This window comes from Fragaria vesca, linkage group LG1 (assembly GCF_000184155.1).
Source record: "Fragaria vesca subsp. vesca linkage group LG1, FraVesHawaii_1.0, whole genome shotgun sequence".
Lineage (NCBI taxonomy): Eukaryota > Viridiplantae > Streptophyta > Magnoliopsida > Rosales > Rosaceae > Fragaria > Fragaria vesca.
In genome coordinates this window covers 6,442,883-6,452,174 of record NC_020491.1, presented here as the reverse complement: position 1 = coordinate 6,452,174, position 9,292 = coordinate 6,442,883, and the positions used below count along the sequence as shown (strand labels likewise).

Genomic DNA, 9,292 nt, shown 5'->3' with positions numbered 1-9,292 from the left:
GTCTCTCTCTCTCTCTCTCTCTCTCTCTCTCTCTCTCTCTCTCTTTTCTTTCAAATCGCTTCTTTGCTGTTTGATGAGCTTTGTTTTAGTAAGATCGAGACTGGTTGTACTAAAATACTTTCATTCATGTCAAACAAACCAAATAATTTGGCTATCCTGTTCATTAATATTGCTTTTTATTTTTTTATGCTAACATGTGAATATTAGAATCTTGAGTTCCAGTAATCTATGCATTGTGGCAATTAGTTTCTTGCAGTGTGTTACAACCATTTCCATTTCTGATGTGGTTGTGTTTTCAGGCTCCACCAGTTAACATTATTGTAGGCTCTCATGTCTGGGTTGAAGATCCAAAGGAGGCATGGGTTGGTGGAGAAGTTTCCCGAATCAATGGTGAAGAAGTACACGTCCAGACCAAAAATGGGAAGACGGTGAGTCGTACATAAATGCCATATCTATGGCCATCTTTTAGTGATGGGAAAATAAGATTTTGTGGAGTAGAAACTTCAGTTGCTCCAATGTGGAGCTTTCCATGTGATTAAGAGTTTGCACTTTTCATTGACATTCATTTAGTAATCTAAAGTGGAAATTGATGTTTAAGTAATCCTGGATTTCATTTTACATATGACCGCTTTGCAGTTTGAACTCTGAGGTCTTGTAACTTTCACTAACTGTAAACCTGGTTGCAGGTTGTTACACATATCTCAAAAGTTTTTCCAGAAGATACTGAAGCTCCTCCTGGTGGTGTAGATGACATGACAAAGCTCTCATATTTGCATGAGCCAGGAGTTCTGCATAATTTGGCTGCCAGATATGAACTCAATGAAATTTATGTAAGAAACACACATTTCTCCTTTTTCCTATGCTGAAGATAAGAAATGTTTCTATTTGCTTATTCGTTGTATATCTTCCAGACGTACACTGGCAATATATTGATTGCGGTAAACCCATTTCAAAGATTACCGCATATGTATGACACACATATGATGGAACAATATAAAGGAGCCGGATTTGGGGAGTTAAGTCCTCATGTTTTTGCAATTGCGGACGTTGCATACAGGTACTTAAATATGTCTTGTCAAATGTGATTTGTATTCTTCTCGATTCACACACCCGACCCCGCTTTCTCCCCGGCCCCCTTCATCTTCTTACTACTTCAATATTGTGTGTAACAGAGCAATGATCAACGAGGGAAAGAGCAATTCAATTCTGGTTAGTGGGGAGAGTGGTGCTGGTAAAACAGAGACGACAAAGATGCTTATGCGATATCTTGCATACCTTGGTGGGCGATCAGGTGTAGAAGGGCGGACAGTTGAACAGCAAGTTCTAGAAGTATGATGAAACTATATTCTTTCTTAATATATTTCTCTATAATTTAAAATAGTATACAGTTCAATTCAGTTTAGGATGTTTCTGTTACCTGAATGGTTCTTTCTGGTTAATTGTTTACAGTCCAATCCAGTTCTTGAAGCCTTTGGCAATGCCAAAACGGTCAGAAATAACAACTCTAGGTGAGTGTTCGTTAACTCTGGGATTGTAGTGCAGATGTTTAAATGATCTGATGGAATACATTTAATATGAGATGAATGAAACTAATAGCATTACACTCAACACTATGGAATTGTGTGCTATTTTATTATAGAAAAGAGTAAGAATCCTTAGTGGCTGCTGTTCTTTAGTTCTGGAAACTCTGGGTCTTCAGTACCTGCGATTATGATATATTGTAATCTGTGGATAATACCATGAACAAGAAGTTGGTGTACATGTTCCACTTCTCAGAGGTTATTTCACTTCTCATTTTCTGTTCTATTTATCCAATGCAGTCGTTTTGGTAAGTTTGTGGAGATCCAGTTTGACAAGAGTGGGAGGATCTCTGGCGCAGCTATACGCACTTATTTGCTTGAAAGGTCTCGTGTTTGCCAAGTTTCAGACCCTGAAAGAAACTATCACTGCTTTTACCTTCTTTGTGCTGCACCACCTGAGGTACTGATAATCTGTTTTGACATTGAATATGGCTCTGGCCACAAACATCCCTGAATCATATGTTATGCTTCTGGTAGCCATGATGGAAAGGTATAATATACTTTGATTCTCATAACTTTTCAGGATAGGGAGAAATTTAAGCTGGGAAACCCTAAAGAATACCATTACTTGAATCAATCTAGTTGCTATGTTCTCGATGGAATAGATGATAGTGAAGAATATGCTGCCACGCGAAGGGCTATGGATGTAGTTGGGATCAGTGACGAAGAGCAGGTTGGTGTTTCCAGAAGTTCTACAATATAAATTGTGTGCGGTGTTGCATTCAGTTTGATAATAAGAGTTCTTTTATTCATTAATTTGTAATTATTCTTTTCAGGATGCAATTTTTATGGTGGTAGCTGCAATTCTGCATCTTGGAAATGTTGAATTTGCAAAAGGAGAGGAAATTGATTCTTCTGTCATTAAGGATGAGAAGTCTAGATTCCATCTTAGTACAACAGCTGAGCTGCTTAAGTATGCTCTATTTGACCTTTACTGTGTTGGATGCATTTCCGATAAATATTATTGTTTATGCTAGACTTCAATTGTATTTTCTTGTAGGTGTGATCCCAAGAGCTTGGAAGATGCTTTGATTAAACGTGTAATGGTAACACCAGAAGAGGTCATCACAAGAACGCTCGACCCAGCGTCTGCATTGGCTAGCAGAGATGCCTTGGCTAAAACTGTTTATTCACGTTTGTTTGACTGGTAATGTGACTTCCTTACCACAGCCTCTGTATGTACTGGTGTTCAAGCACATGCCGCCTATCCATATTACTATTCAAATATTCTAGTATCTGGTATATAATATCAGCCTATCCATATTTATTCCAACTGCTTTTACATATAGTTTTCCTTAATCTTTACAGGCTTGTGGAGAAGATTAACTTCTCAATTGGACAAGATCCAAACTCAAAATCATTAATTGGAGTTCTTGATATTTATGGTTTTGAGAGCTTCAAGTTCAATAGGTAAAATGTCAGCTTTAGATATTCTCTTTTGCAGTATAAGATGTGGTCTTGTAGTTGACATGGTTCCTTTTGAATAGTTTTGAGCAGTTCTGTATCAATTTTACAAATGAGAAGCTGCAACAACATTTCAATCAGGTTGGTGACTTTTGGCACAGGTCTCTCTTACTCTTTAATACTTATTCTTCCTCAGTCGTAATCAAACTCTTTTGCAATTGCATCCTGCAGCATGTCTTTAAGATGGAACAGGAAGAATACACTAAAGAAGAAATCGATTGGAGCTACATTGAGTTTGTTGATAACCAAGATGTGCTGGATCTGATTGAAAAGGTGATATCTTGTTACTTGCTGACTTTGCTCTTTCTCTTAAACATAGCTACGATATTTTCATGAGTTTTCTTTTCTCTAAATGACAGAACACAAACTTTTGGTTGTTTCCTATTCCTTCTAATGTGTGTGTGTGTTTGTTTTTTTTTTTTTTTTTTTCAATTTTACAGAAACCTGGAGGAGTAATTTCACTCTTGGATGAAGCCTGGTATGTACCTTTCACAATTGTTCATAAAATTCTTCTACTCAAGCTTGCATGTTTATATCCTTCTGTTTGGTTGGACTCATGTTGGTTCATTGCTTTGCACAGTATGTTTCCTAAATCCACACATGAAACTTTCGCTCAGAAGTTATACCAGACATTCAAAAACCACAAGCGGTTTATCAAACCTAAGCTTTCTCGAACTAGTTTTACCATCTCTCACTACGCAGGAGAGGTATAAATGTTTGGGCCACTACGCATGTCCTTTCAATGTAGTAACAGTCTTGTAAACTATAGTTCGGCACTTAAACATCATCAATTTTATTTCAGGTGACTTATCTGGCTGATCAATTTATTGATAAAAACAAAGATTATGTGATAGCGGAACACCAGGATCTATTGACAGCCTCCAAATGCCCTTTTGTGGCAGGGCTATTTCCTCCACTTCCAGAGGAATCATCCAAGTCTTCAAAATTTTCTTCCATTGGATCACGCTTCAAGGTATCACTCTCAATTAATTTTAACAACCTCCTTAAATTGGATTAAATATTATAACTAACTTATATTGCTGAGTATCTAGTCTCCGTTATTGGTTACATTTTTAGATATCAATAAGTATAAAGCTATGGAACAACGGCTAAGTTTCTTTTTCTCAAATATGCAGTTACAACTTCAATCTTTGATGGAGACCTTGAGCTCAACAGAACCTCACTATATCAGATGTGTGAAGCCAAACAATGTCCTCAAGCCTGCTATATTTGAGAACTTTAACATAATACAACAATTGCGCTGTGGTGTAAGTATGAGCTGCCCATCACATTTAAGATGTGCTTCATTTATTCTGCATCATCTCAGGAAGAATTATCATTTGGAATCCTGTTCTGTGGGTAGCTTTATACAAGTCATTAATATATGTTACAGGGTGTTCTTGAGGCGATTAGGATCAGTTGTGCTGGATACCCTACCAGACGTACATTTTATGAGTTTCTTAACCGCTTTGGGGTTCTAGCTCCTGATGTTTTGGAAGGAAAGTAAGTAATTATTATTTCCTTTACTATTTCTTGCTATATAAAATATGTACGCTCATTCTTCTTGTGGACTAGTATGTCCACACACACACATCAGAAGAGTTACTAAACTGTTTCAACTTATCTGTCAACAGCTGCGACGACAAGGTTGCATGTCAAATGATCCTTGATAAAATGGGATTGGCTGGTTATCAGGTGATTCAAATTGCAATGTATATATCGTCGTGATGATTTTACTTAGCTATGGCTGTTGGAATAGTGTGGCCCTTATATACCATGTGCTTTATAGCTTATCTGTTGTTTGTTAGCTCTTAATGTGAGGCCATCAGTGCCCCAACCCCAGTTGTGGCCCTCTGTCCTCGTGAACTTTATCTAAACCTAGCTGTCCATACCTATTGCTATATATGTCACTCCTTTGTGTTTCGTTGTGCTTATCTATCCTATAGATGCTGCTTAATCGTGTTGTTCAAAATCTCCAAATGCATTTTACTTGGATCGTCATAATTTGCTCTACTGTTCATTATTTGCCAAGTTTTTTTTGTCAATGTTGTTGTTTTCTTATTTCATTTTTTCAACCTGCCTTGGCAGATAGGCAAGACAAAGGTCTTCCTAAGAGCTGGTCAGATGGCCGAGTTGGATGCTAAAAGAGCAGAGGTACTTGGAAATGCAGCCAGAACCATACAAAGGCAAATTCGTACCCATATGGCACGCAAGGAGTTCATTGCAGTACGTAAAGCTGCTATTCGATTACAATCCTATGTGCGAGGTATCTTCTTAAATTGCCACTTAAATAGTCCTTCCTCAGTGCCTTTTTCTTTTAATCGTGTGACATTTACTTTGCTGTGGAATAAAACCATTTATTAGTCGACATTTGTGAGGATGTTGAACTTTATATCATGGAACTCTAGTTACGTATTAATTGAATGATCGTTGGGAAATGATAACGAGTAAAATGGCGTATAATAATTTAGAAGTATCATAATGCTAATATTTCATACCAAATAGAACTTTCTCGATCACACTGAATGAGTGAATTCTGTAAAGTAGAGAGATACCCCTTTCACTGGTATGTATGCTCTTCTATTAATTGATTCTTATATCCTCCAGATTATAACTATATTCTTGGTGTATAGGTATTTCTTCTCGTGAAATTTTTGAGAAGTTGCGGCAAGAAGCAGCGGCTGTCAAGATACAGAAATACTTGCGGAGATACATTGCAAGGAAATCCTACTCGAGAGTTCGGTTGTCTGCAGTCACATTACAGACTGGGTTGAGAGCAATGACTGCTCGAAATGAATTCAGATTCAGAAAGCAAACTAAGGCTGCAATTCTTCTCCAGGTCCTATTTCATTCATCTTCTGATTGGGTTCTCTTAAAAATCTAGAAAAGAAGGTCTAAGAACTTTTATTAATGTTTCTAATTTAGTTTGCATGATGACTGCAAGAACAATTATGCTTCTTTTCATGTATTGTTCAAGAGAAATAATAGTATTTGGTCATTTTGTTGGTTGCTTGCAGGCTCATTTGCGTTGTCACATAGCATATTTATATTATAGGAGTCTCCAGAAGGCTGCAATAGTTACACAGTGTGGGTGGAGGCGTAGGGTTGCCCGGAGAGAGCTCCGAAATCTTAAAATGGTTTGCAATCAGAGTCCTTTCTGTAATTTTGTTTTCAGAAGATGTAACAGTTGTGTAATTCTACTAACTATTTAAATCGATTCAGGCTGCAAAAGAAACAGGGGCCCTAAAGGAAGCTAAAGACAAATTAGAAAAGCGTGTGGAAGAACTTACATATCGCGTGCAACTTGAGAAGCGATTAAGGGTAATTCTACTTTTAAACTTAATATCTAGTAGGAGGGAATTCGAAACAATCTTATTGCACTATATATATTAAATTATGTTGAACCGAAATGCAGACTGATTTGGAAGAGGAAAAAGCCCAAGAAGCTGCTAAGTTTCAAGAAGCTTTGCATGCAATGCAAATACAACTGGAAGAAGCAAATGCAAGAGCAATTAGAGAACGAGAAGCAGCTCAGAAGGCAATCGAAGATGCTCCTCCTCTCATTAAGGAGACTCCTGTATTAATTCAAGACACTGAAAAGATTGATTCATTATCAGCTGAGGTTGAGAGTTTGAAGGTATGCACTCTAACTTGGATTTGCTCATTCTCTTGTAATGAAATATTTGAGTTCGACCAGACCTTCATACTATTACTTGTACAGGTTTAACAACAATTATTATGCATTTTTCAACTAAGCCAGATAAATAATGATAGATGTCAGTGAGTTCTCTATTTAGTCGAGGTCATGTCTCTAATGATGACATAATATACAATTATATTTACCCAACTGCTTTAGTGGGTTCTGGGTTAGGAGTTCTGACCCAATTGTCAGGCGGGTGAGGTCAGGCTCAACCGTTGCAGTTCGTACTGAGCTGGGCATGTTCCTAGCCTTAGCTTTAGAATTGCTTTCATTGTTCGATGACTTCTGGATCACATAATTGATGATTTACCTTAAAACTGAGCTCATGGGCATGCTGACTTAATGGGGCCTTCCAAATATACAGACCATGCTGCTGTCAGAAAGACAAGCAGCCGAAGCGGCCAGGAAGGCTTGTATCGATGCTGAGGCTAGAAATGCAGAGCTGACCAGACAACTTGAAGATGCTGGCAGAAAAGTAGATCAACTTCAGGAATCTGTACAAAGGTTTGTCAACTCTTCCTATGGGGACTAGAGGCAGTTGGCTTATACCTGACTGACTCGAGATATGCTTTCTTTCTCATTCTCCTTTTGTTGTTAATTCATGTTCATTCAAGTTGATTATTTTCCATAATTCAGGCTAGAGGAGAAACTTTCCAGCACAGAGTCGGAGAATCAAGTACTTCGTCAACAAGCACTGACCATGTCACCGAAAGCTCTGTCTTCAAGACCAAAGACAGTGATTATTCAGGTATCTATTGTATTCGGGATCCTTACTCATTGTGCTTTTATTTCTGTTCACGTAAGCTTATAGATGAGTGTTTCTTGAACTTTGCAGAGAACACCAGAGAATGGAAATATTGTAAATGGCGAGTCCAAGGTCACATCAGTAAGTGGATGTCTTTGCTTCTATAATGAAATATTCATGAAGTTCTCGGGTGAAGATTGATTTTCTTTGTAATTGTATTGCTTATTATTTGATATGTGCTTCAGGATCTGTCTCTTTCCATATCAAGTGCACGTGAGCCTGAGTCTGAGGAAAAACCGCAAAAGTCTCTAAATGAAAAGCAGCAGGTAAGGGGCTATTTCATGCTCTATTATCTTAGTTTTACTTCCCCTTTCTGATAGGTTATCACACATATCTACTTTCTATTTTCAGGAGAACCAGGAGTTGCTGATCAAGTGCATAACACAAGATTTGGGTTTTTTTGGGGGAAGACCAATTGCTGCTTGTGTCATATACAAATGTCTTCTTCACTGGAGGTCATTTGAAGTTGAAAGGACTGGCATTTTCGACCGTGTCATTCAAACAGTAGCTTCTGCTATAGAGGTAAGTAGCTTTTGTGAGTTAGGAGTACTTTGAACAAGTTGAACACGCTAAATAAAAGTGTTTGTAAATTTTCCTCATTACAGGTTCAGGACAATAATGACACATTAGCCTATTGGTTATCAAATACCTCAACTTTATTGTTGCTACTCCAACATACACTTAAAGCAAGTGGAGCAGCTAGCTTGACACCACAGCGGCGGAGAACATCATCAGCCTCTCTTTTTGGAAGGATGTCTCAGGTTCGAGGCAGTTTTAATATTCTGTTGGATCACATTGTTTCTTTTCCTTACTTTTCACCCCATTTTTTCATTTTTACCCTCAATCTTAGGGTTTACGGGCCTCTCCACAAAGTGCGGGACTCTCATTTCTTAATGGTCGAGGAGGACTTGGTAGGTTGGATGACTTACGGCAAGTTGAGGCCAAATATCCTGCATTATTGTTTAAGCAGCAGCTGACTGCTTTCCTCGAGAAGATATATGGAATGATCAGAGACAACTTGAAGAAAGAGATCTCACCAGTACTCGGATTATGTATCCAGGTGGGTTAGCTTAATATTTTGTGTAACTGCTAGAGTAATGTGGCGAAAAAGATAAAGAAGTGCCATCATAATATTATAAGTTGTTTCTACCAAGGAGGTTTAAATATCCCTTTGTGGTAACCTATAGCATCCATAGCTATAAGATTGTAGATTTAAGAATCTTTGTTTACAATGGCCTGAAAGAAGTCTTGATAACAATAGAGAAATTTACAACTCTGTCTTACATGCACGAAAGACTTTGGTTGACCGGTGTGTCATAGTTGTGGATATCTCCTCTTTACCAACTTGGACAGCAAGAAATTTACTCTTGTTCCTTTTTCTTTTTTTTTTATACAATGCAGGCGCCAAGGACATCACGGGCTAGTTTATTGAAAGGACGTGCCCAAGCTAATGCCGTCGCTCAGCAAGCTTTAATTGCTCACTGGCAAAGCATTGTGAAAAGCTTAGACAATTACTTGAAGATAATGAAAGCAAATTATGTGAGTTCTATAGTTCCTATAGATTTTTGAAATTTGTGATTAGTTAAGTACTTTCTTATACCTTTAAAGAAAACGTACTCTTATATTATTTGGCTTTTATGCAGGTGCCTCCGTTCTTGGTCCGCAAGGTGTTCACTCAGATATTCTCCTTCATCAATGTTCAGTTATTCAATAGGTAGATCCAATCAGTACTCTCTCTCTCTC

At 37.8% G+C, this 9,292-nt stretch overlaps 1 protein-coding gene across 1 annotated transcript in view; it reads left to right on the top strand.

The window, feature by feature from the left end:
* Nucleotides 1–9,292, top strand: part of LOC101308904 (unconventional myosin-Vb-like) — an 11,954-nt gene that overhangs the window by 1,051 nt on the left and 1,611 nt on the right. Inside the window, exons 2-33 of the mRNA XM_004287548.1 lie at nucleotides 300–428; nucleotides 687–830; nucleotides 912–1,057; nucleotides 1,173–1,329; nucleotides 1,450–1,508; nucleotides 1,821–1,980; nucleotides 2,104–2,253; nucleotides 2,357–2,493; nucleotides 2,581–2,727; nucleotides 2,889–2,990; nucleotides 3,068–3,125; nucleotides 3,216–3,317; nucleotides 3,485–3,522; nucleotides 3,625–3,751; nucleotides 3,847–4,017; nucleotides 4,181–4,312; nucleotides 4,438–4,547; nucleotides 4,679–4,739; nucleotides 5,133–5,310; nucleotides 5,678–5,883; nucleotides 6,062–6,181; nucleotides 6,267–6,365; nucleotides 6,460–6,681; nucleotides 7,109–7,248; nucleotides 7,381–7,492; nucleotides 7,580–7,630; nucleotides 7,735–7,815; nucleotides 7,901–8,071; nucleotides 8,155–8,310; nucleotides 8,400–8,609; nucleotides 8,951–9,088; nucleotides 9,193–9,263. Of these exons, the coding sequence (XP_004287596.1) occupies nucleotides 300–428; nucleotides 687–830; nucleotides 912–1,057; nucleotides 1,173–1,329; nucleotides 1,450–1,508; nucleotides 1,821–1,980; nucleotides 2,104–2,253; nucleotides 2,357–2,493; nucleotides 2,581–2,727; nucleotides 2,889–2,990; nucleotides 3,068–3,125; nucleotides 3,216–3,317; nucleotides 3,485–3,522; nucleotides 3,625–3,751; nucleotides 3,847–4,017; nucleotides 4,181–4,312; nucleotides 4,438–4,547; nucleotides 4,679–4,739; nucleotides 5,133–5,310; nucleotides 5,678–5,883; nucleotides 6,062–6,181; nucleotides 6,267–6,365; nucleotides 6,460–6,681; nucleotides 7,109–7,248; nucleotides 7,381–7,492; nucleotides 7,580–7,630; nucleotides 7,735–7,815; nucleotides 7,901–8,071; nucleotides 8,155–8,310; nucleotides 8,400–8,609; nucleotides 8,951–9,088; nucleotides 9,193–9,263 (4,085 nt within the window). The remainder of the gene's footprint in view (nucleotides 1–299; nucleotides 429–686; nucleotides 831–911; nucleotides 1,058–1,172; nucleotides 1,330–1,449; nucleotides 1,509–1,820; nucleotides 1,981–2,103; nucleotides 2,254–2,356; nucleotides 2,494–2,580; nucleotides 2,728–2,888; nucleotides 2,991–3,067; nucleotides 3,126–3,215; nucleotides 3,318–3,484; nucleotides 3,523–3,624; nucleotides 3,752–3,846; nucleotides 4,018–4,180; nucleotides 4,313–4,437; nucleotides 4,548–4,678; nucleotides 4,740–5,132; nucleotides 5,311–5,677; nucleotides 5,884–6,061; nucleotides 6,182–6,266; nucleotides 6,366–6,459; nucleotides 6,682–7,108; nucleotides 7,249–7,380; nucleotides 7,493–7,579; nucleotides 7,631–7,734; nucleotides 7,816–7,900; nucleotides 8,072–8,154; nucleotides 8,311–8,399; nucleotides 8,610–8,950; nucleotides 9,089–9,192; nucleotides 9,264–9,292) is intronic.